We start from the raw sequence: 27,517 nt of genomic DNA, 5'->3' as shown, positions 1-27,517 counted from the left end.
AGCCCTTTGAGCTCTTTCTAGCCGAAGCATTCTAGTTTTCCCCAATCCACCCCATGCCGTTAGACAGTAAGTCAGTACTGACTGTGCCAGTGAGAAGTAGACTAGCTTCAGGATCTGTGTATCAGCAATGGATCTAAGGGACCTGAAGACGTAAATTAATTTTCTCACTCGACCAACAGCCGCATCAACTTGGTTATTCCAAGTCATTAGCGAGTCTATAAAGACCCCCAGGTATCTTACACTACAAATTTGAATGAGTTCAGTGCAGTGGCAGGAGATGTCGCTAGGGTTGCAATTGTGAGCTCGAATAGTCATCGTAGAAGGCGGTAATGACGATGCTTTAGGTGCAAACGCTATGAAGTTAGTTAACTTGCTTTATTTCGAGCTTATTTCCAGATAAACAGTCTTTTACTTGCGTTTATTAATGACTGCCTGAAAGCTCTGTCTGGCATTTGCAGCGGCCATAAAAATGTGTTGCTCTTTTTCCAACTTCACGAGTAGGTATATTAACTTAACAAGCTTTGTTGTTTTTCTTATAAAAGTCAAACGTTGCACTACATGTTATAGTTAGTATAATGACAATACAACAACAAAGTTTTATTTGATACGTCTTGTAGTAAACGTAACAAGTAAACGCAATACCTAAAGAACTCTTAATTGGGCCAATCAACTTTTTTACCCACACTAATCTGTTCACGACATTTTTCAAACAATTGCAAATTATTGTAAGTAAACATGTTTTTTCTGTAATTTAATAGATGGTGTACATGAATACATGCCATCCTACGTAAGTTCAACCTATTAAACCGTGAAATATCTTGTTGGAAGTACGATTTTTTGGTAACGCCAGAGACAATTTTGGTAACGCAGGAGACGCCCAAAATGTGGGTAAAATAGTTGATTGGCCCAATTATCTCTATTAATATAATGGTGCCGTTTTTTTATATATAACTCACAACTGAATAGTGGTTCAATCGATTCTAATGTTAATTTTAATTTTTAGGTGTTTAAGATTTTGATCTTCAAAATGGATGTTTAAATTAAATAACAATATCCTAACGAAGTGTAAGAAAAAACCGCATTCAAATCGGTCCACCCGTTTAAGAGCTACGGTGCCACAGACAGACACACAGACAAACAGACACCATAGCGGCAAACTTATAACACCCCTCTTTTTGCGTCGGGGGTTAAAAAAGGGGCGAGAATGGTGCACGCTGGGAGCGGTGACCTTGTCCGATTGTATAGAGAACGCCACTGGGAGCTATTTCCGCTTTAAATGCCTACATCCTTTACATTTTCCATCCCTAAAAGGATTACATCTCAGTCTGAGCAAGACAAAATTATAATGTAGCTATGAGATGATACCGTGAATACCGTGATACAGCTATGAGGTACATTACTTAGCAAAGTTCGAAACAATTTCGTAACAAAAATTCCACGGGAATATGAAATTCCAGTTTCCCTTCACTTGTTTTATAAAATGCGTTTATTGTCACAGGATGTTAAATTAAAATGTCAAAATGTTAAATGTCAAAATCAGACGTGGTTTAAAAATTAAGAACATACAGATGTTACGCTAGCACACGATGTTACGCTGTTGTGCTAGGCGTTAAAAGGTTACGGGAAGATAACTGCACAGGCATTCTATTCGTTGATAAATGTCAGCTAGACCATTATAGCCGATTTAGAGCGCATCCTTAGTTTTAAATTAATAAAAGATCCGTATCCAGTCAATAACTATACGTTTTTTTGTGTTTTTACAGACTTAAGTAGATTAAGGTACCAATCACCAATGAAATGCAATCCATCATCATTGAAAGAAATAACAACCCATTCTGAGCAGTTAACTTCGCTCGCATACTATTATAAGTAAATCTAAATACGTAGACTTCGTGATATAATAGTGTTCGTGAATTTGACCCACGAAACAAGCAACTTTCTGAGCATGTGCATTGTAGAAAAAGTTATCAACTATTATTATTAACGTTCATAATTCTACTAACCTCCTGGGTCCCCAAACCTACTCACTTGAGGACATAAAAAAATTTAACTTTACCTGATTTATGGTCAGTTCAAATTGTGACAGCAGAAATTTTACGTCGGGTCTCAGGAGGTATATATATATGCATACCTGCGCATTAAAAAATGCAGACACTACGAATACACTTATATTATTGATACGAAAGGAAAGATGTTGCAAACCAGAACAATAGATGTGTAAAGCATTCAAGCATTGTTCGACTAACTATATTTTAATTCTAGTGAGAAATTTAATTATTATGTACAGAAAACAATAGGATTATTATAAAACACTCTAAGGGCCTGTTTCACCGCACTCTTATAAGTTTCTATTATTTTATGTGACTATGTGAATATGTGATGCCATCTCTGTTTAATCGAATAAAATAATCGGAAATCATCATAGATATCTGTCGCATAAGATGTCGCATAATATTAAATACAGAAAGTAATCGAACTGTTGAAACGGGGGATAAAAATGTTACATTTTATAAACGAATCAAACACTCAATTATTCGAAAATTTTCAAAGAAAAACGTACTATGGCCTGCCATTTTATGTAATTGACACCATCACAAGGGAAGATAAATGTTATACCGTATATTAATTATTTACTATTCTAATTTTATAATAATATGTCACTAGCCGTTACCCGCGACTCCGTCCACGTAGAATTCGGCTATCGCTATCCCGCGGAAACTATGCAATTTTCCGGGATAAAAACTATCATTTGTTCTTCCCCGGGACTTACACTATCTGTATACTAAATTTCATCTAAATCGGTTCAGCTGTTTAGACGTGATGAAGTAACAAACAAACAAACCAACAGATTTACAAAATTTCGCATTTATAAGTGGGATAAAAATATAGTCATGGTTCTTATACCTAACCGTACATACGTTTACCGTAATTGTCTTACGTCGTAATGATTATAATCCATAATATTACATTACCTAATGCTCCAAATCCCTAATATGTTTTGTACTATTATAGTAAAACATAAAACTTACGAGTCATAATATAAAAAACCATAATATTAAATGCCATAATAGAGCAGGCGTCGGCAAACCGCAGCTTGCGAGCGAGAAAAGTAGGTTAAGTTAGATCTCCGTTCCCTACAGAAACGAACCGCTGCCAAAAAAGTAGGTTAGGTTAGGTTAGAGCTGCGACTCCTACAGAAACAAACTGGGTCTTCTTCGTAATCCATAACAATTATTAATTTATGACCATTATTTTGCGATTTTGAATATGTATAGTACAGTTATACAGTTATGTGCAACAAAAACGACTCTTTTTGTATAGAATTCTACTAATTTTACTAATATTAGTACATAAATGATTATGGTAACCAGTATTAAGATATGAGACTATAAGGACAAATGATCATTAGTAGGTAGGTAATTAAGAAAATAATGCAATTAAGCATTAGCATATTCCCTATTAGGATTAACAATATGGCATTTACATTAGGATGATCGTTATTATGGCAAAAGATCATTATGATCAAAGTTACTATGGAATTTACAATTAGGAGAAAAGATATTATGGATTCCGATATAGTTCCATTATATTGTTTTATACGTTGTGGAGCGCATCTACCAGACAACACGAGAATCTTTAAGCGTTATTATTTTGCCAAAATATTATCAATGGACGTAATAAGGTTTAGCTATCCAAAATTTTGTTACGCAGTTTAGTTTATAAACTGTTTAACCATTATTTAAGCAGTCTTGAACTGATAAAATCACTCGTGATTTATGACGACATAACAGGTAGCGATCATCAATCATTATGTCAATAGACCTGTCATTAGCGTCTAATATTATGCACAAACAAACAGCTCATTCTGTACGCCATCCACTGTTGATGTTGAGGCAATAGGCGATTTCATAAAGGATTGTAAGTAAGTACCTATTGTAAGTGTTAGCTGAATTGTGTTCTGTGATGTGTAAGTAAGGGCGCATTTTGAAATAAGTGGTAACTTACTTAACTTAATGGTAATGTTATACGCAAATGTTGTGAGTAATTTATTTTGATGCGATTTACAAGAGACTAAAATCCAATAGTGCACGATTTTCGGTTTTGAGACAGAACATTAATAAAGTATAGTAATAGTGCATTTGCAGGATAAAATTTCGTTGAACGGTGAAAAATGGATTCTTTCAGTAGATGTAGCCGATGCCGCTTCCTGGGACAGTGTTTCCGAAGCGGTACAGCTTCGGTATCTTTAAATAACGAACCTATCAGTCTGTCAAAGGGTCGGCAACGCACCTGTGATACCCCTCGTGTTGACAATTGTCCATGGGCGGCGGTGATTGCTTCCCATCGGGTGACCCGCATGCTCGTTAACCCCTTTTATATAAAAAAATGGACTTAAATGTCGGCTTGTTTCTTAATTTCGAAAGAAAGTAACATCATCACAATAGAAATTAACATTGTCTACTGTGTCGTTTGTGAAAACAATCTGAGAAATATAGACATTGTTACCGGTGGATATAAACATCTTTTCTACTATTAATAGTACGAGTACGTAAAAAAATTAGTTAGTTTAGACTAGTTTAGTTTAGTTAAGCAGTAACGTTGACTCGTAAAATTCCTAACGAATAAACGTAAGAGTTATAATTATGAGGAATCCAGTTTCTCAAGTTCTCGCTAAATGCTTTGTTGTCACTCAAAACTCGTCCAGCAGACGGAATCGTTGTCGTGAGTTGAAATAAGTTTATTACTACGTCATACATGAAGGCCGGGTTCTGTACAACTTTAAAGTAACATAAAATATTGAGAAAGCGAGAGAGTTGCTGGAACAATAAATTTTAATTCAAGTTCCGTATTAAGAACAATCCAACTAAATCTGGTATATCTTTGCAACGTTACATGATTGAATATGACAATTAATAGGTATGATGCTACTTTTATGATATTATTATATTATTTTAACTTTTCGAACAGTAGTTGCAAAACTCAGAAACGATAATCTAATGGATACCTAGGTAATTATAATGAGCCTAAACTAAACCTGAAGAAAATGTCTCAAAGTCCAAACTTATCTCAATAGGAATGGTTTGCATTCTAGCAGATCTATTTTACGCTAGTATATTCTCATTTAACATCTCACGGCAGTAAAACTTTACTGATCGTAAATCCGAGTAACGAAATCACTAGATCTATCACTCCGCAGGGTCGACCTAGCGAGACGGACATTCACTAGATTGAGAATGCGCAAAAAGGTGCGTGGAGTGGATACATCTTAATTCAATTTGTACTTAGTTCCAACAAAAATATTCCAACTTGTTCAATTATTCTATGAGGTATACTTACATAAAATTGTAAACCTGTAGCAAATAAACATACAAACAGGATTCTGAGCGATTCTCTCCCGTTGACATCTTAAAGCTAATTTCACAGACGCGAGCGAGTATTGTATTGTAAAACTCTTTATTGTACATAAAACACATGAAAATAACAGAACAAAGGATAATACAAAAGCGAACTTATCCCTTAAAGGGATCTCTTCCAGTTAACCTTTTATCGATTTGACAGGATATCAGACAAGAGTAGACAGTACAAGTACAATGAAAAGGTAAAAGAACAGGATAAAATAAGATGAAGAACAAGAGTATTTGGTAGGATTGGATTTTAGGTGTACGGAGTTTATTTCCTTATTTCCCTATTTTTTCAGCAAATTTTCGCACGTGAAAGGAGTAAAACTCTGAACTGCAAATATGTAAATTAAATAATTTACTGTTTTGCTTCCAATTGTTATATCGATGGTCTAGAAGGTAGTTCTACAAGCGTTTCAACCGCTATCCTTTCCTTGTCGCATATAGGTATTTATTGAAGTAATGAGAGACCGTGTAAGGAAGAAATTTTGTGAATTGTAATTAAAAAAATAAATTAAATTAAAATTATAATGAAATTTGTGATCAAGTGCGGATAGTTCGAAGGACTCGCGCTGCTAGGCAGACTTGACACCCCACACTTCAGTCTACTCGTGACCACGGCCACTGTAATGTTGCCGAAACGTCGAGGTAAATATTACTCGTGTGTTAGCGTGATAAGTCCTGTGCGTGGTATTTTGACTATTAATTGTAATTGTACCGCATGCACCTCATCATCATCAGCCGGAAGTCGTCCACTACTGAACAAAGGCCTCCCCCTTAGAACGCCTCAATGAACGACAACTCGCCACTTGCATCCACCGGCTTCCCGCACCTCTCACGATGTCGTCAGTCCACCTGGTGGGAGGCCTGCCAACGCTTCGTCTTCCGGTTCGCGGTCGCCACTCGAGGACTTTTCTCCCCCAACGGTTATCTGTTCTTCGAGCGATGTGGCCCGCCCATTGCCAGTTCAATTTGCATATTTTTCCAGCTATGCACACCATATTGTTTTATAAAATAAAATCCTTCCATCTACTTGACTCATTTCTTCAGTATAAGCGACAGGAAACTATTAGCGCAAAATAGGGTTCCGTAGCCATTACGAAAAAATAAAGTAATATTTTTCTAAGGATTTTGTATTTTATACGCTGCCTAAACGTTATCTTAGGCTGCTATTTACTCTTAAACTACTAATAACTCTCAAGCAAACTTAACCGTTATAGTTTTTCTTGTAAGTTTGATATACTTATTACCAACCTGAATTTTTTCAAATTCTTCCACCCACCTGTTTAGATTTTAGAGGGGGTGGACGCTCGATTTTAATGAATATTTGCACTTTAAAGTTTAATATTTCGCAAAGAAATCACTAACTCGAAAAATTGTCTTGGCAACCCCCTAATGGTTTAAAATACCTATCCAACGATACCCCACACTAGGGTTGGATGAGAAAAAAAACACCCCCACTTTACGTCTATGGGAGGTACACTAAAAAGTTTTTTTTATTTTTTTTATTGTAGGTGGTACCTTTTTGTCGGCATAGTTTACATATATATCCGTGCAAAATTACAGCTTTCCAGCATTGATATTCCCTGAGCAAAGCCGCGGACGGACAGACAGACAGACAGACATGGCGAAACTATAAGGGTTCCGTTTTTGCCATTTTAGCTCTGGAATCCTAAGAAGGGCATAATTTTGATTTTTAATTATTTTTTATACCAAATGTACAAAATATGCATGCTCTCCCGTTTGCTCTTGTAAATTTTTTTTTTGCACTTAGCATGTATCATATCTTCTAGTGGCTTCGATATGGCGAATATCTGTATATATATTTTAGGTGAGTTGTTCCGTTCCGTTTTAAAATGTAAGGAACCCTAAAACCAGCGAGCACTAGATCACGTCTCACTCAGCATGCTAATGTCAAGGCTCGTGACTCCGTCTTACATTCTGTCTCAAAGCCACTTGCAGTTTTATTTTTACCTTTAGGTATTCCGCGCGCTTGCCGCAGTATACTTACAACATGTGTAACGATTTCCTTTATGGTGCTGGTTTGCAAGCAGGGCCCGTTTTCACTCTTTGATTTCTCTTGTTCTCGTTAATTTTGGTAGTATTGACATAGTTACCTTTTTTAGTTCAACTACCTACCTATTTCACGACACTGCTCGAAAATGTGGCCATTGATAACCTAAATCCAGTACACATATTATAACTGCTTATATTTGTACATTTAACAGCTGGCTCATTTAATGACTCGCAAACACAACAACAATGTAGCACGTTACGATAACAGGTCGTATCTACATATGTATGTCATAGTACGGTATGACTATTTCGAATACATTTCAGAATAATTTTCTTGGCCTGCTCAAAAGACAATTGAACCAATCAAAACTTCGTCTGCTGCGTGTGAAATTAAATTGAACAATTCGTCATTATGACTTTTACGGGGTATTTTTTTAAGCGCATTATGCATGCACAAATGCTTTCATTTTTTTAAGTATGGCAAAACTTGCCGCGCACTACACTGCACTGGCTGCACAGCCAGGCTGCCCTGTGCGCGAGCTCCCATACATCCTCGCTATGTTCAACTTGCTGCCGCAGCCAGGCTACCTGATAAGCGGAGACCTTAATACAGTCTTTATTTTTTTTAATACGTACTTTTGAGTACTGGCCACTAAGAACGGACTCGTTTAAAAAAAATAATGATTTAACAAGAGAAAAATAAAAATCGGCGGGAGCCAAGCGAGAGCAACGCAGTTTTTGGATTGTTATTGTTTGTTTTATGATAAATGTTTTTATTTCCTCGCAGTAGTTGTGAAAACCATAATGTTTGTTTAGTCTCGGCCAAAAGTGCAATAGATGAACTCGTATTATCGATGGCTTCCCCTTCGGGTCGGCCTTCGAACTAACTCTTTCATCTATTGCTTACTTTCCAGCCTCTACAACAACGTACTATTATACGCACAGTCATTGAATGAAACGCTGATAAAATCATTGAATGAAAATTTATTCAGCTTTTTCTATGTCGTTCAAATCGAATATTTATGGTTTTTTTTTTTCGTTTTCACCCACGACCCCGCGACACTGCAACAGAATTTAAAGTTACGTGTTACCACATACTTTGAGTGGTAGTGCTTGTGGGTGGTCAGTGTTATCTTTATTAACGGGTATCACCTGAGGTCGAGTGGCGCTCGACGAGCGAGGTCGTAAGGTTGGCACGCCTTAATCACCTGCATACTGAATCGAATTGAAGTGTTTTTATCACTTCCGTGATGACTCTTCAAAGTGGGCATTGTGAATACATGTGGGTAATCCGTGGACACGATCGCTTCCTCCTAACATTATACTTACGGTATTTACATAAAAATTGTTTCAAAAATTTCAACGTGTCACAACATTTTGATTGCAAAATTTCAACACAGTACACGTTAGCGTCAAAATGAGGTTTCGATCATAGCTATATTTCACCAACCATTTTATCCTACAAACATAAATTGGAATCATAGCAATTACTGATGAGTGATGCAACTCTAGTGATATTAAGCGCAACTGAGCACAGTCTGCACGGATTACGTAGGTTCATGATGACCGAAAGCACCGTAATCCCAACCAAAAACCGATAATGCACTCCTATAAAACGCAAACGACCAATATCATACGTATCGTAATGATACTAAAGTTGATTGTGGTGTGTGAGCAATAATCCTAATGTGGTCGATAAGAATCAATTGTGTCATTGCAGAATGGAGCACCGTTTATTTGGTTGTAATGGTACTCGATAAAAGCGTTAGCTTCAAATGTGGCGTCCGTTACTCAACTGATGAACTTAATTATTCTAGGCTTTCGTAATACCTACCCATTATTAAATGTACATATGCCTATCGTAATATTACTATTATGTTAACATTGTAAGTACTAGGTATGTTGAACTTGACTGAAATAGCCAAAGTATACGTACTGAGGTCTACGCACCGAATACGACTGTTTTTTTTGGATGTTGAAAGTCTTGTTCCTGTGACGTCCTAGCACTTTGAATCTTTATTAGCGAAGAGCTGGCAGCTTCCTCAGAAAAAAATTGCTTAGCTGTTCAAAAAGAGAACTCTGCCAGCGTCTTTAAGACCTTGCATAAGGGGTCTTCGTTTAGTTTAGGATAGTTTTATTATAGTAGTTTATGTGACTGTTACATAATAAAGGGCATTAAAACACGAGTGTGGGTTATAACATCACACAAGTGTTTTAATGCCTAATTATGTACATAGCTTTATCTTCACACATATTTTAATTAAGGTCTCTGTGGGATGTGTTCAGGAACCGTATGTTACGATCGGCATTGCAGCATTAACCTGAGCTTCTAGTAGTTATTATTGAAAAAAAAAAACAAATGGGAAAATTAAGTAATTTATTTATTTTAATATTCACCTTTTATATTGTGCAATTATTGTAATGCGCTTGTCCAGCTTGGACAGTAGTCGCATCTTGGTCAACACTTTTAGATGTATTTCGTTGGCAAGTTAATGTTAATAACTCCTTTTTTTTTGTATGGTATTCAGAATTTTGTCTGAAATTTCTACCTTATTTTGGATTGGGTCGTCGATGTATGGATCCTTCAGCTACAGCTCTAGAATGCCAGCCACTGTTTCAGTGCCATTATGTCACCCCCTGCCCTGCGTCAACTAAAATTGTGGCAGAAGTACTGCGGAAGCACTGCCCTGTATACATTGCAGGATTTGGTAAATGTAAATATTAATACCAACTTTTTGTATTGTACATTTACCTCCTACATATTTAAAAAAAAACAGGCTCTGTACATTGACTTGGGCGTAGTTTTATGTATGTTTTAACGACATGGCAATAATTGCATGTTATGGTGAAAATCCGGTTCGCCTTGGTTTTGGTGTTACTGGTTTGGTGGTTGATTCAGTCTTGAAAATCATTGAACACATTGTATAGATAATCTTGTCTCCGGCAAGCTCCCATTATTCCAAATATTAATTCAACCTGCAACAATGACATATTTTCTGGACTGTTAGCATTAATTTTATTCGGTTCCAATCATTGTAATACATTGTCATGTTACCTTTGTCATAAGATACAATTTATCCGTTGTTTCTGCCAAGAACTTGTCGATTTCACCCGGTGAAAACGTCTTGGCTGCTTTTACTGCATTTCCTTCGTTTCTTCGTTTAAGGAAGGTAGTTAATTTACAGTAATTTGTTATATCTATGTTGTGTTTGATATTTAGGGTACTTTTGAGCATTGAATAGAAAGTCCACAAACTTGTCGCTTTAAAATTAGTGAACAACTCTTCGAAATACGCCAAAAATATTCTTTCAGACAGGGCAGACGTATTTTTTGCTAGTCTCCATTCCATAAAATCTTGGAACATTTTTTCGTACTCCTTCCTTGACTTTACTGGTAACAAGTCATTTATAACGTTCGTTGCTCTGTCGCGGATATCAGTAACACTACCATGAGTTTACAGTGACCGTGCTCGATAGCGACAGCGTTAATTATTTATATGGAGAATTGTACAGCGCCTTTACAAATAATTTACGCCGTCGCCATCGAGTACGGTCACTGTAAACTCATGGTAGTGGTACTGGGTGGCATTTTCGAAATATCTTGATCATTATCTTGATCGCTCATTTTACACGAAACTGGTGCGATAATTATATACCTAAACAACAAAAAAAACTAATTATTGCGACAAAACAATTATTATATAGATAGATACTTACATACTTAAATAAATTATTAAACACCCAAGACCCGAGAACAAACATTCGTATTTTTCATACAAATATCTGCCCCGACACGGGAATCGAACCCGGGACCTCAAGCTTCGTAGTCAGGTTCTCTAACCACTAGGCCATCTGGTCGTCAAAATGTCATATCGTTCGATATCAAATAACGTGCGAAATTTGTAAAAATTGTTTGCAATTTGATATTTAATTTCGGATAAAACGTCTTCGATTGATATTGTAATTGAGGTCAATTCAAAATTTTTTTTTCAGAGGTGTGCTAAACTTGAATGTCCTAATAAAACCGGAATCGATGCAATAAAGCAATAATAACATTTTCACAGGTAAGAAATTTACTGTAACAAAACACTTTATCTTTATGCTGGTCGTAATTTGCGCTTTTTGAACGCATTATAGAGGCTTTATGATATGAGTGTAGATAAAATAGTTATAATTTAATTGTTATAGTTATATAAAATTTAAAGTTGTCAGATACTAAAAAAAACTTTTTTCTCGTACATAGTTCAACTAAAATACGTACGAAATCATAAGGCTGTCTCTTTTGACAAAAACTTAGAACCATGTGCCTACTTAAACTTGTTCATAATTTGCAATAAACGAAATTAATTTCATATTTAATAGTCGTAACAAGCTACCTCTATGAATCTCTTATTTTAAAATCTAGATCAAAACTATGGCAAGCATTTGGAGGCTCTGTGTAAACTAAACGTGAAACAACCAACAGCTCCCGAGGGAAATTACTCTTGTCATTCCGACAAATAAGAAATGTATAGGGCAGAGAATCAAGGCCATCATGGACTAAGAATGTTGACAAAGCAATTATAACACGAGCTACACGAGTTAATACTACAGTAAACTTCACAACTCAAAAATTTATTTTGAAATGTGTGTTTGTGGGAAGCATCTAAGCTTGGCCATTTAAATTATTTTTTGTTTGATGAATTACTCGGATACGAGTTTACTTTTATAAGATATTTTTAATTTTCTCTTTGTAGGTATACCTATTTTCCGTTTCGCTTTCTATTGTTTCGCTTACAATAAAGAGTCGTTGTATTGTATTTTGTTGTATTGTAAGTGATTTACATTGAATAAAATATAATGATACAACCCTGTAACAAGTAGACAGACAGACGGACAGCAAAGCGACATTAAAAGGATTTCGTTTGTCATCCCTCGAGTATAGAAAACTAGTACTATGTGAAGGAATATTATGCCTTCGCTTCAAACCAAGACCTCACTCTGTTTTGGGCGTTATAGTTCCTTAGATTAACTACGGTTTACAATTTAACTAATATCCACCCACATTTTGTGGTTGACATAAGATTACCAATGCAAACAGTAACCGGTAAAGTGCTATTTCTTGAATATAGCGATGAGTTGGGGAAAAATCGTGACTGTTATAAGATCCACGAACGAGATCACCTAATGCGACAGGCAAGGCACATAAAAGCAAGAGCTGCCAAGGATAATAAGTACCTACGTTATTAGATTACATCAGAGCAAATCCTCCAAAAACCAAAGCAACGTCGCATCGCGTGTAATCTCCCGAAAACACGAGAGAAAACGTCAGGCAGAAAAGAAAATGTTTTAGCAGCCAGTCGCGAGCGTATCACGCTTTAGCCTTTTAGCAGTTTGGTTAAGTAACCTTAATAAACAAAGGGCTCTTAATATAGGAAGGATACACCTTTTGAACTCAGAATTATTTGATGATCTTTAATGTTAAAGCGATTCATAGGAATCAAAATGTGAAGATAGTCATAGATGTATATTGATGTGGATTCGAGCATTAAAATATTAATGAATGTTATTGGTAACCCAGCAGGCTTTGTAGAAAAAACAAATTCGAGGATGATGTCGATCAAGAGATAATGCCAATACATCAAAATGCGTATTAATAGTATGCGTATTTATTGAACGTCAGACATTTGTATGGCGGTTTTTTATAAAGCATGGTTTCGCTTGCGTCGGCCGAGATCATCAATCAGAGGTTTTTGCTACGATTTGCCGGAACCGCGAGTCACTACGTCTTTATTCTTAGAGCATGGAAGGAAACAGAGATGATATCTCGATTGCATGTCTAATAAAATTTTAGTGGTGGATTTGTTTAATGTTAAGATAATGGAAATCAATTGAAATCCCTAAACCTTATTATCTTAACGTCTACTAGTCATGCAACCAATGACAAGTCAGCATAATAAGTAATACCTACTTTTATACTGTGTATAAAAGCAAGAATTTAATCATTTTTAGAACTCTGCACGCGAAGGATAACAGACGATGTCCTTTTATTAGATAATGTTGCTGCGATGTCCGTCTGTCTCTCCGTTTGTCACATGGTTGAATCTTAAGAACCGTAACGTAATATACAGTTTGATTTTTGAGATTTTGCAGTGTTAGCAATATTTTTCCCTGGATTATATGAATCTTCGATGCGCGAGATCGACTCGCACTTGGCTGGTTTTCCAAATCTCTGATCGATACAATGTGACACTTTGTAGTATGTTCTTTTTTTGTAGAATAAAATAGTAATTTTCAGTACAGTAAGCTACTCAAGAAGTTTTACACAGCTATTCGATCTCAACAATTAGTTAAATTTGATACTGCATTTAATTATGCTGTATTCAATTATGTATGACAGACTAAATAGAATGCCTTTTGGCCGCAGCATATTTAATTGTTCGTTCATTACCTGCAAAGATTTCTTCAGATGCTCCATCATTCTTTACACTGTGGCATAACGAGACGAGAACACCGGTCCGAGGTAAAGTTTCACAAGCGATTTAGTTTGAAAGTCCGTTGCCTCACGTATAACTTGCAGATCGCGCACTGCATTCTAATACGTGGCTTAATCTGAGAGCGTACAGCGGCTGAATTATTACCCTAATAAAGCTGGCTGGTATCCAAAATGATTGAGGATTAGGTTGGTATTGCCGTATGCATTAATTAAATGGCGTCATTGTAAAGTTAATGTTATGACAGATGGACAAATCTAAACTTTAGCCAACATATTTTCCCGCGAGTTTAAGCGTAACACACACATAGGTAGGACGGCAGCGTGTCGGGAGTGGGTCGGGTCGGGGGTGAACATCACACCGACGGCGGGCGCGGGTCGGGTCGAGTGCGAGCGCCGCGGTGTGTTGTTCATTTACAGCCACGTAATAACCCTCCTTCGGGCAGTCGGGTAAGAACAGGCCCGCTGCACTCCCGTCCCGCACCCGTCCTGTGTATGTTTTGCGCTCTGCCTATCGTTTCCGCGTGTCATTTTGACGTCTTGCCCGTGTTACTCAAGCGGTGAGCTGAAGTTTCAACGTTGTGTAAGACGGATCATCGAGAATTCCCTTCTCCGGGGTACCAAGCCGCACTGCCTCGCACTAATAGGTACCTATATGCCCGATACTTCATCACACTTGCGAGCAATGCGACAAGCCAGAACCCATGATTAACACATATAGCCAGAACTACTCTTAACTATCGCTTCCGCGTGTCATTTTGGCGTCTTGCCCGTGTTACTCAAGCGGTGAGCGGAAGCCTCAGTGTTGTGTAAGACGGATCATCGAGGATTCCCTTCTCCGGGGTGCTAAGCTACACTGCCTCGCACTAATGACGTATACGCCCGATACTTCATTTAATTACATTCCATACTAAAACGCTGCATCCCGTTAACTGGTAGGTAAACAGAAAAATGTTAATTGAAGGAAACAATTTGGCATCTGAAATGGCGATTTCAACGTTCCTTTCTGATTGCGCCGTTCAGGTTTATTGGTGCCATTTAGATTGTATTTTACGCGAAATATCGGTGTGTTCTGGTGTGCAATTTGGAAGAACATTTTAAATTAGGTACTGCCATGAACTCTTTTCATGTTTAATTTAAAGTAAATATTTGTTTCTAGCAGTTACCCCCAACTTCGTCTGTGTTTTTGCTCACAAGCACAATCACGTGCATAGGCAGAATTTGATTGCAGTTCAAAGCTGTTTAAACGGATTAGACAAGTTAACTTTTGCCAAAAAAACACTTATTGTTTTAACAGTTACTTTTTAACCGAAGCTTTACAATGAAAAAAGCATTGTCTACATATTTGCGAGCTTTACACTAACACTTATCTGCTTAAATTATGTAATGTAATTTAAACTTGCATTACATTACACTTGCTACTACATATCCAAAAACACATTATGAAGCTACTTACCATACTCAATACTATCACTAGTCAGATAAATACTTTAACATCTAGTATAGTACTTATGAAATACCACTGTTTGCCGTGACTTCGTCTGAAAAGAATTCGTTTATCTCTATCCCGCGGGAACTATGCATTTTTTTAGGATAAAAACTATCCCTTGTCCTTCCCTGGAACTTAAAATATCTTATCTCGATTTTAAACATTATCTAAATCGGATCAGACGTTGTTACATGATTGATACACGTCTTCACAATTTTTCTCATTTATAATGTTGAAAGATGACGTTGTAGTCCTGCTTCAAACGACTTGGCTTCGTTCTTAAGAAATGTAAATATACATGAAACTATGTATGATGAAATCCGATTTTCACGTATATGTATAAGACAATTTTTTAAATCAATCTCAATGTAAGTCGCCAAATAGTAGAAATTGTGAATACAATACTTAAACCTAACTCCATAAGTGTCATCATTAGCTAAAATACATCATTGACCAAGCCATAAATTTTAGGAATGGTTTAAGTAAATATTACAACCAAAAAATATTATTATGATCTTATTCCACACGGTAAGTGATAAAATTTCGTAACTCGTGACGTCCAATGTCGAAGAATTCCGGTTTGGGCCGTGACATTCGCATAATCTTTTGACAACCACATCACCTTGAATCTATTCATTCGTTTGTTTACAGATGTTTACTTGTAGACAAATCTATTAAAATAGGTAATGTAGAATAAGTACAGTAAATGAGTTTATTTATTACTAGCTTTTACCCGCGGTTCTGCTGGCGTGAACCATCTGGCAATTTAATTGGACTTGTACTCGTATAGGATTTTACTGAATTCCTTCGGGAATCCCCAATATTACAACGTGACCTTGTTTAATTGTGGCCTAAATTAGATTCTGGAATTATATTTTGTTAAAATATTATGTTATGTTATTTATTTTCGAGATCATACTAAATTTCATCTAAATCCGCTCTACCATTTTAACGTGCAACAATAACACACATACACTCACTCAAGCTTGTTAAGTTTGAATATTTGATGCGTCTTTTGTTTTCATTCTCCTTAATTATTATAAACTTATATACTTATGTAGCTTCCAATATAGTTAATACATACATAAGTAGTCTTTATTTGAGTTTCATCCTATCTAGTGATCGGGTCGACTTAAAATTAAATAGGTAAAGATAGACAATGTAAGTAAAGTCAACAAAAGTACTCTCAAGAAAAATTTTGCTAAGCAAACCTATAATGCAAAGTTTACAGTAACCTCGTCTAGAGTACAACATATATCAACGTCTATTCTGTTTTCCACTATCTGGAAGTTATTTATTGATCACTCTCTCGCCATACGACGTAAATTTCTATGATTATGGATGGCAAAAAACATTTTACGAAAACGGCCCAGGGTCATCTTAAAACTGGTGAGCTAAAGTCGTAATTACCTTACGGAGAGGGATTGGTTTGTAGACATTCCTTCAAAGGTTACATGGATAATTTGAAAGGTTTTACATACTTGCCTGTTTAGGTACGAATACTGCTCTGATCAGCATAAATACACCTCACACAAAGAATCACGGCATTATGTGAAAAAATGTGTAAAGACATAAAGTTTAAAATACACAAAACACATGAAATACTAAAACAAAATCCATAATAGTCATTTGGTATGATTAAATTTTGAGTGAAACGAACTTTTTTGATCGTGTAATCAACAAAATGGTTTGGGCTAGGTTAGGTTTGTATGATAACAATCCTATTAGATTGTCTATGCTTAGCTATCTGTCATATTGTAATAACTAACTATAACATAGTTTACGAGTATTAATATGTTCCGGTGTATGTACATATCTGTATACTTATATTTGTTGTTGATGTGTATTGTATGTATGTATGGTTACGTTATATATGTATTTTTGTAATTATTCTAACATGCCTGTTGAAAAAGGATTTCTGAAAGAGATCGCTCTGAAGCAATGAAACCGCTTACCTTATAGCTTATTCTCTATGTACCTGTGTGCTGTATCTATTATTATGTGATGTTTAATTAAAAGTCATTGTATTGTAATGACAATTAAATGAGTTACATTATACCAAATTACCATTATATATTTTGTTTTTTTGTTTTCAAAATTTGTGTTATTTGATGCGCATTTCATCGCATAATTATGTAGTTCATAATTGGTTTGCAAACGTTAGTAGGTACATAATTGATGTTCTATGTATACCTAATTGCTAATCTGAACACAATAAAAAAATAATTTACAAAGTGATAGGTTATATAATGACCTTCGCTTTTTGATCTATCAAGCAAATTAAAATCTAGAAACTTTAGGGTTCATACGTATCTCGGTCAGGGCCTATCACGTTCAATCGTGGGCAAGATTGAACGTTTAGAACGTGCGACAGCCATCAAGTAATAATGACATGTAAGGTTATTCGAGGTCTAAATATGCATTGCTAATTTTCAACTTGCCTTCGAAACCCAAAAGCTTAATGGTTACTTGACCTGAAATGTATATTTCAGAACCAAATTATTATTATTATTATTTTAAAATTTATGACGGTGGAAGCATTCTACACTTCCACTGAACGTAGATATAGTTTAGATATAGTTAGTGTTTAGTATTGTAACTAAGGCACCCCATACATCCCTGTATTTCTTTTATTATTATTATTTGTATTTTTTTTTTCTTTAATTGTATAATATAGTTTTATAAGTAGGTATTTTATTTGTAATTATATTTTTATGAAAAAATGACTTTCTGCCAAGTTTCTTGCGGCGCATTCTTCTTGGCAATGATGGTCTTTCCGAAAGCGCTGGTAGTTTAAAAAAATGACGTGTAAAAGTGCCCATTGCGGCCTATTTACTGAATAAATCATTTGAATTTTGAATTTGAATTTGAATTTTGAATCAATACATTAGCATTTTGATTTTGGATACCATGGTATTGTCGAACTGTCAAGTGGTTAGGTTAGGTTAGGTTAGGACATAAAAAGAAAGCTTAATAGTAGATTGTACAACAAGAGCATAAAACGATCCATTTTACCCAAGACGTTCATATAACCACCCGAGCCGGTATGGCGAGGGAGGATAGACACGTCGAGGGGAAAATGGGTTTAATGCTCGAGTTTTACACTCTGCTTTTGACTTCGATGGCGAGGAAACGAAATTAGCAACAGTGGATCAATTGTTCACTTACTATGTACATTTTATTTTACATGAATTAGTATATAATTATATTTTTTTAGTTTTATTGATTTATTTTGATTGATTTGATTGATTTTTTATTTTAATAAATTAAAAATTATAAAAAAAATATATGAACTTCTTTGTTTGTGGCTGTTGACACCTTGGTCTTAGACGAAGATTTTATTTTATGCACTAGTGCATAAAAAGTCATTTTATGTCGCCTAGATCCAGCATAAACACGAACTTTACGAGCATGAGAAGTGAACAATATTTTTTAATTTAAAACTATGGCTTAAGAATTTTCATAAAGTCTAGGCTATCGGGAAATGATGATAGATAACTTCTTCATCCTAAAATTAAGAGCTAAGCTCTTGTCGGCTGAGTAACTACCACTCCGCACGCGGTATTCGGCCAGCTATTTTAACTTCCTGATGCGACACGACACTCACTCTTTCCTTCATCTGTAGATATATATATATTATGTATGTAGGTAAGGTACCTTATGCATTTGAAATTCCAAAAATCTTAAATTCTACGCATAAAACATAATTCCAAAGCATAACCCATAAATGAGTAAGAGAACGTTTACGCTAACTATTTTATTTTAATGTGATTATCTTGGCAATAAAAGTAAAAAAAAAATCGTTTGTAATAATCAACAATTATTTAAAAGCAATCAGTAATTTCACTAAAAAATGTATGCTTATATTCCTGAATCCTACATGTTAAAATTCAATTAATGCTATGGACAAGGCTATTTGAATTGGCTAATTAAGCGCTGCAATCGGAAGGCTATTTCGCTCATCTCGACCTCGGGTCAAGCCCCTCGTTAGGTTAGTATAGGATATCCTGGTATAAGGTCGTCCCTGATCAAGATAGTGCTAGGCGAGTCCCAAGACTTTACTGAGGCTTGTTTACGATCCAAAGATACGCTGCTTTTACAATGTACCAAATTAATCAACTTCGGAACTAAAGTGCTGAACATTTACCAGCTAGTGATGTCGTAAGAGGCGACTGAGGATGTAGGTTAAGGTATACCGTAGGCGACAGGCTAGCAACCTGTCACTATTGTACCGTTTTTGTCAAACTTAAAGCCTAAAATTGCTAAAAGTGGCTCCGAAGCGGTAACGTTTCGTATGCTCTGCCTACCCCATTTGGGAATACAGGCGTGATGTTTGTGTATGTGTTGTGTCTTTTGGCGTCGGGGGTTAAATATTAAGAATAATTTTGGTTTTAAAGTTTCAATTAAATTTTGAAATAAAAAAAAACTATGTTTACAAATTTCTGGCTGTGACTTTGTGAGCCAAAATCAAGGGAACACACTTATTTCCGTAAGGTGGAGCTCTCAGTCGTTATTTTGGTTCTCATTATGCTCTGACACGTCCGAACCGTAATTCCGGGTATGACAACTAACAAAGTGACGCCTAAGTTGCTCAGGCCAAAGAAAAACAAATAAACAAACGGACTCTTTCAATTCGTCATGTTTTTTTTTTGGAATAAAAATGTAGGAACTTGTCTTATTATTGCTTGACCTTAATCAAACTGTATTCTGGTACAGTCACCAGCACCAATATCCAACACAGCAAAGCGTGCATAAATAACTTATACAACTCTACTTCTAGGGCCGGTAGAACATTCAGATATTTTTACACGCTCAGCTGTGGCAGATATTAATGCAGGTGACTGTACATGGGTCTAATTTAAGGTTATTACAAATGATTTTGTTATCTAGTCGTATAGGGCCAACAGAGACTAGTTAACTTAAACTTAGTAATATTGATGCTTATGTGATTATCTTATTTCAGGATCCAACGCGCGTGGTGTGCCCCGTGATAGACGTCATAAGCATGGACACATTCCAGTACATCGGAGCCTCGGCAGACCTGCGTGGCGGCTTCGACTGGAACCTCGTGTTCAAAGTAATACTATCTCCTTCCCTCCCTCGCTACCTACCTCGATACCTTGTAGTTGATTAATAGATCTGTGGTATTGTTCTTGAATCAAGATAGTGGCGTTCGGCTTTTTAAAAAATGGAGCTATTACTTGGTTGGCGGACACCGCCGGAGGTAGAAGGCATTCGACTGTCCATTGTCACAGTCTTGGATGAAGATTTTGAACTAGCAGTTTCCCTTTGGGTGGAAATAATAATCATGGCTTGTTGTATTAATTGTTGCTTATCTTAATTTGATTGTAAGCTTTATCTCGAGACACGCCATTCCAAGGTATTTACTTCCAATATATACTGGAGCCAAAATTGCCGTGTGGTGTCGGTAGAGAATTGCACCACCCCCTCTCTTCCCGTGGGTGTCGTAAGAGGCGACTAAGGGATAAACCGGAGGATGGGCAGCAGCGTCCTCCGCGAACTATCGGATATAACTGCGGTCGCCAACCCGCCTGCCAAGCGTGGCGACTAAGGCATTTTCCCCCCAAGGTACTTACAAGATATAAAATTAATGAAAATGAACCCACGAAATCAGCCCAGACCCCTAGTCCCCGGCGGCCCTGCTATTCCTGGCTCCGGTAGCGGCCATGGTAACGGCGGGGCAGGGGGTGCTATAGTTAATCACTGGCAGAGGCCCGGCTACCAAAAACGACAACCTTCTTGGGGGAGGCCTATGTCCAGCAGTGGACGTCTTTCGGCTGACATGATGATGATGATGATAAAAAACAGGGTTCGTGTTGAAGGGTTGAGGGGTTAATAGAGGAAGTGCCACGATAAGAAGACTAAGTGATGTCATGAAAATTTGAACAGAGGAAACAAAAACACCTGAAAATTTAATGATGGCGAAATCATTAATAGAAAAGTTATCCTAATCAATCATAACTTCGGTAGTAAATCATCATCAGAGGCGTATATGTATGTATACGTCCCACTTAACTCAGGAAAGTTTTGAAGGCGAAAAGGTTACAGCAAATTTTAAATATATTTTCAGTTGCTTATGAAATCAGAATCTAAGTATTCTCCTAATTGAGAGGATGACCTCTACCTATGGAGGTATACCACGCCGTATGACACTAGGCTACCACGGTTTCAAATCCTCATCTATTCTCAGCCTATATACGTCCCACTGCAAGGCGGAATGAGAGGGCTTGGGCCGTACCTAGTTCCCACACGTTCAACATTCCCGCAGTTCAAATAAGGCGACTAATCCAAACTCTCAATCTCTTTTTCAGTGGGAATATCTATCACATTCGGAACGCAGCGCGCGTCTCAGCGACCCGACCCAGGTGATCAGAACACCCATGATCGCTGGAGGTCTCTTCAGCATGGACAGGAAGTACTTCAACAAGCTTGGCAAGTACGACATGAGAATGGACGTGTGGGGCGGTGAGAACCTCGAAATATCCTTCAGGTGAGTGTTAAGACAACCCAAAGAGACAAGTACAGATTTCATAGGGGAAACGTCACATCATTTCTGACGTCATTCGAATGAGTTCTAGACTACTAGACTTATTGTTCCTTGTTAGTTTTAATTAGAAGTTTTTTGAAGGCAATCGGTTTTTTTGTTTTTTATTGCATGTCCTATTCTGAGTAATCTGTGTTTTGAAAGGTGGTGAAAATGTGAACTGCTTTTGGTTATATCTTTGCCAGATACTCCTGACAGAGCAGTCGTAGTCACGTAGCACGTCGAACAATTCTACGCCAGTTTGGTCTTGGCCCTCGCTTCTCTGGCGCAAGTCTTGAGAAGTGTACAGTATTAGATAGCGCTTTTATCTGATCAGTCTAGCGCACAGGCCTTTGATCATAGACTTTCTTTATTTTTTGGACTTTTGGTGCAGGTCTTATGTTATGAATACAAGTACAGGTTGCGCAATAACATAGTATGTAGTTCATTCAACGTCTGTATTTATTCACTATTGCTTTCAGAGTATGGCAGTGCGGTGGCTCCCTGGAAATAGTTCCGTGTTCCCGCGTGGGCCACGTGTTCCGCAAACGGCACCCGTACACGTTCCCGGGAGGATCCGGCGCGGTGTTTGCCCGCAACACTCGCCGGGCCGCCGAAGTCTGGATGGACAATTACAAAGAGCTGTACTACAAGTCGCAACCCCTGGCTAAGCAGGTTGATTACGGAGAGTAAGTACTTTGTTTGTATACTATCCCCCTAAGTCCTCGCGTACCTACTTTATAAAGAACCAATTAACACTAAGAATAACGGCCAAATGTACTTTATAAAGTACAAATTGTTCATAGAATAAAGAGTTCTGAGTATTTTGAAATAATGTCCAAAATAACAAGGCAGGTCGCCAACGTTTCAGGTCTTAAGCACTAAGTTTATTAAAAAATGTCAACAGTACTCAGGAGGCTATATAGATCAGAGGTACCAGTCGAGACCCAAACCCAGGACACTCTGCTCTGAGAGGCCATATTATATGTCAAACCACTTGACTATCACAACACGTCTTAGCCTATAACGAAGAACATCTCGACAGAATTTGTCAAAAAAGTCGGTATAACAAGATTATGCCGATAAAAAAACCATGGCATTCCTATTCTTCTCCTTATGCGTTCTGTGTTGCAGATTCACGAAGCACTAGAAAAACTGAGCTAAAAATTACTCAGCACCCATTGTTAAGTCGTTTTATTTCAGCAAAACATTCTTAAAGCTACATACTCTACTCCTTCCGGATGTACCTAATAAAACTCCCTTTGTCAGCATTTCAGAGCGAGTAGCTCTCCGCAACAAACTGCAGTGCAAGCCTTTCCGCTGGTACCTGGAGCATGTGTACCCTGAACTACAAGTGCCGGCGCTCAGCGAAATGTCCCGGGCCATCAAACAAGGCCCACGCTGCCTCGATACGATGGGGCACCTCGTCGACGGCACCTTAGGTATAGTAGATTACTGTAGAGGTCGGAGAATAGGGGGTTGCTGGCCAAGCAGACATAGATAAGGATGCGAGGCGGGCAACCCCACGTTCCGGCCGAGGCTTGTATAGTGCTTTTCTAAAACATGACATGAAATAAAATAAAAAAAAAAAACAAGAAATGAAGCTGGCGGGACGCTAGTCTTATCGCCCCGAGTTGTGTGCGCGCGTGTTACGCTGGATGCTGGCGCGGCGGCTGCAGGTGGTGGTGCTAGCGGCGGTGCCGCAGAGCTCGCGTTGAAACAAAAGACGGTCGCATTGCCGGCCAGCGGCCGGGAAAGTTGTATGAAATCTCTTTGCAGGCCGCTAGAGTGACCGCGCGCCGGCAGCCGAGCCGCAGCGCCTGCAGCGCGATACTTCCCGGCCTATTATTTGTAACACAACGTAAATATCTCATGTCATGTTTGAGAAAAATACAATTATTGAACACTGCAATACTTATAGTAAGCAATACAGAAAACAGAGGTACCTAGAAAAGAATTTACAAGATAAGCAATAAGTTGCCTTATTGCTCCTAGCGCGATTTCTTAAAGATAGGTAAGGGCTTTGTTTTGGAACATACCTTACCTACTCACTTAACTTTAAAAAGATAGTCCTTAATGTCCGTCCGTGCCTTAATTCCAACATAGGTACGAGTACTTAGCTAAATACTTTTGCAAGTTTGTTTAGTTACGTAACGTCATTCATTTGTTTAAGGAATGTACCCCTGTCACAACACGGGAGGCAACCAGGAGTGGCGCTTTGAAAACGGCCTGCTGCGCCATCATGGTCTCTGCGTGTCTCTCTCTCGAGAAGACAGAGTGACGGCAGTCTTAGCTGTATGCGACCCGTCAGACTACGCCCAGCTGTGGAGGCGGAGAGGTCAACTGATCACCCACGCCAAGCTCGACGCTTGCCTAGACGCCGACAGACCGGCGCTATACCTAGAAAAATGTGACGAAGATAAGTCCAGTCAGCAATTTACGTTTTAAAATAAGCTTTATGCTAATGGAGCTGATGTTAGGATAAAACGTTGGATCACAGAAGAAATTACAATGATTTTTTTGTATCAAATCAAAATATTATCTCAATCAGCTGTAATGGAAAATATAGGTATTCTGGCCAATTTGCTATAGGTACTATCAAATTTATTAACACTAGGATTATTACAGTTTATTATCTTCATATCAAACCTCCGCCGTTTGCATAACTGGTACTTTAATCACAAATGTGCTGACAATGTAAAAAACGGACCTCCTACTTCAGATCAAATTCTAACGACATCCATTTCTTTACCGTCTACGAATAGGTAATGTTCTATTTGGTTTAAGTTTCTACTTCTGCCATCTCATTTACTTGAGTTTGGCCCTCGTAATCACGCTTTACCAGGCCGATCGGTCCTCGGTCGTCTTTGGCTGTGTTTAATTTTAACCTGTCCAATCCTATTTGTCAGACCTGATAACTCTTCTCGCCAGTGAACAGAGAAAAGTACCTATTACCTAAGTATAACTTCAAATGTATATGATTTTGAATGGGTACCAGGTTTCACAGGTCTCCATTTCGATAACTCTCGTATGCCTAAACATTAGCCTACTCCTATAGAATAAGTAGATACTGGTGGGCTACTACGAAACTCGAAACTCGAAGTTCGTGTCTTGCGGTCCCTCTGACACTTATACTATTTAATACGAGAGCGAGAGGGACGGTACGATACGAACTTCGAGTTTTGAGTTTCGGAGTAGGTCTTCTGCACTACAGCCTGTCATTTTTAACCGACTTCAAAAAAGTAGGAGGATCTATGTTCCAATGTTTGTATTATTTTTTTTTGTTAGTTCTCTCTTTCGAGTAAAAGTAAAATGATCTTCCTCGTAGCATAATTAATTTACCGCAATTTATCACGAGTATTATTAACTACTTATATTAGATTTACCATTTCACATTCCAAATTTCATATTGTTTTCATGTTATAAGTAGATTAGTTTGAGTGAAAGATCGCACAGTGGAATTTGCCCAAAAAGTTGCATATTTTGTGTTACATACTTCTATTGTTGGTTTATAATTTGTGTATCAGTAAGAAGGTAGGTATTTGAATTATGTTAATGTTGACCTAATTATGACTTGTAAGACTTGCTAAATAAATATTCTTATGAAGTAATTCACGATTAAGTGCAACTAAGTACATTAATTGTAGTTACCATAAAGTTGTAAATATGTAATTATTGTAAGTGCCGGGAAAGTGGAATGTGGATATTATAATATTTATACGTAATAAGACTGTAAAAAAAACATGAAATATTAGATGCTTAGTTTCGAACTAAAGAAAATATAATTTGCGTAAAGTTATGCTTAAAAATATTACTTACACGTTTATATTTTGTTTTAAAGCGGCCTAAACCCTTTTATGGTTTTAGAAAAAGTACGAATTATCACAATGACGTGTCCATTGAGCAATATTCGAAATATTATAAATACTCGTTGATTATAAGTGTTATTTTATAAGTGATTTATATTTTAATAGCTTAAAAAATTTGATTCATAGATCAAAACGTAAAAATTAAAGGAAGAAACTTTTTCTTCCTACTTTATTTAAGATATACCTCTTTTATTATTTTGTTTATTTATTTAGATATTTTTAATTGTGCTTCTTTTGACATTGGTACTTATGCTCAGAATTTAAAACATATAACTTTACTAAATTGCACAGTTTTAACGTAATGCTAATCTATAAAATGTTTATTAAAATGTTTGCCTCTTTGCAGTAACAATTATAAGAATACATTTATCACAACCAAACAAATACACTGCCGATTGTCAATAACCATGTAATACGTACTTACTTTAACAACACTTGTTTGTCATGTACAGTACGATTACTTGGAGTTAACACTTGACAGATGGGCGTGCCTTCAGTCAATTTTCAACTTTGAGATCATACAAATAAAATAGTTTTTACATAATCTATAAACGTGGGTAGCGGTATACTAAAAATGGCTTTATTTGTATGACGTCAAAGTTGAAAATTGACTGAAGGCACGCCCATCTGTCGAGTGTTAACTCGAATTAATCAAACTGTGTGTGCCTAGAAGTGTCACAAAATATTTATAAATTAGATAATTCGTAATCAAGATCTACAGATCTGTGTAGAGTATTGTGATGGATGAAGGGACAGTAATTACTGTTACTTAGTATAAATAAGATTTTGTATCATTAACTTTAAAATTTCATTAGCATTAAACATTATCTCGACCATTTTTCAATACCACTGTAACTTAATATAAAAGTAGGTTCCAGTGTTTGGTCCTTCAGGTGGCATTAATTGTGTCAAATACCTATAGGCAGACCGGAAAAATAAAAAATCGGGCATATTTATTACGAAACGAACATGACATCAAGCAGTTCCCGATTTTTCATTATCTACGGTATGAAATACATAGAGACGCCAAATATCATTACATTTTAGAAATGAATGTATCTCTTTAAGTGGTGTCTCTAAGTATCTACGATGATTAGTCTTTTGTAAGCATTCCATATTATTACCGTCCATTATGTTATGTTCTGACACCGTAATGAAAAATACCGTTGCATACGTATATGTGTGAAATCAAAAAGTATTGACAGAAATAAATTAAACCGATAAATGGCTTTCGTATCGCGTTCTATATGTTTTTCTAATCTCTGTTCAAGGAACTTTGCATTTTGATTTTTAATAATTTTAAGTACTTATTGTATAAAAGTTACGAAGTAGAAATACGTAGGTACATACTACGAACACTATACTTATCATTATAAAGGCACCTAGAGCACAAATTAGGGACATCCGAACAAAAAAAATCTTGTATATTATTGTTTTTGTATAAATTGTTTTATGAATTGTTTAAAAGCGGCAAAAGTGCCCTAGTCAAACTGTGTTAAAATTATTTTTAACAGCGAGATTTAAGTTACATGTGTGATTTTATTTTAGTGAGAGATTTTTTTTTTTCAAAAATAAAAAGACGTTTGACGAACGACATGTTTTTAATTTCTTAGCGTTTTAAGTATCAAAAAGGTTAACAGTCTACACACATTTGAAGTACCTTTTACTTAAAAATAAATAAATAACATGAGCCAAATAAAATAATATAAAATAAACTCTTGCATGTTTC

The 27,517-nt window shown here is 36.7% G+C and overlaps 2 protein-coding genes across 2 annotated transcripts in view; one reads left to right on the top strand and one right to left on the bottom strand.

Annotated features, from left to right (window-relative positions):
• Pgant2 (polypeptide N-acetylgalactosaminyltransferase 2) overlaps positions 1–27,380 on the top strand; it is an 80,774-nt gene extending 53,394 nt beyond the window's left edge. The window contains exons 6-10 of the mRNA XM_074093445.1: positions 20,339–20,452; positions 21,708–21,886; positions 22,402–22,608; positions 23,189–23,361; positions 24,093–27,380. Coding sequence (XP_073949546.1) covers positions 20,339–20,452; positions 21,708–21,886; positions 22,402–22,608; positions 23,189–23,361; positions 24,093–24,367 — 948 coding nt within the window. The 3' untranslated portion in view covers positions 24,368–27,380. The remainder of the gene's footprint in view (positions 1–20,338; positions 20,453–21,707; positions 21,887–22,401; positions 22,609–23,188; positions 23,362–24,092) is intronic.
• Positions 1–27,517, bottom strand: part of LOC141432065 (THAP domain-containing protein 2-like) — a 213,616-nt gene that overhangs the window by 110,111 nt on the left and 75,988 nt on the right. The window lies entirely within an intron of this gene.

This window comes from Choristoneura fumiferana, chromosome 10 (assembly GCF_025370935.1).
Source record: "Choristoneura fumiferana chromosome 10, NRCan_CFum_1, whole genome shotgun sequence".
Taxonomy (NCBI): Eukaryota; Metazoa; Arthropoda; class Insecta; order Lepidoptera; family Tortricidae; genus Choristoneura; species Choristoneura fumiferana.
The sequence above is the reverse complement of the archived record's forward strand: the minus strand, read 5'-3'. Positions and strand labels throughout refer to the sequence as shown.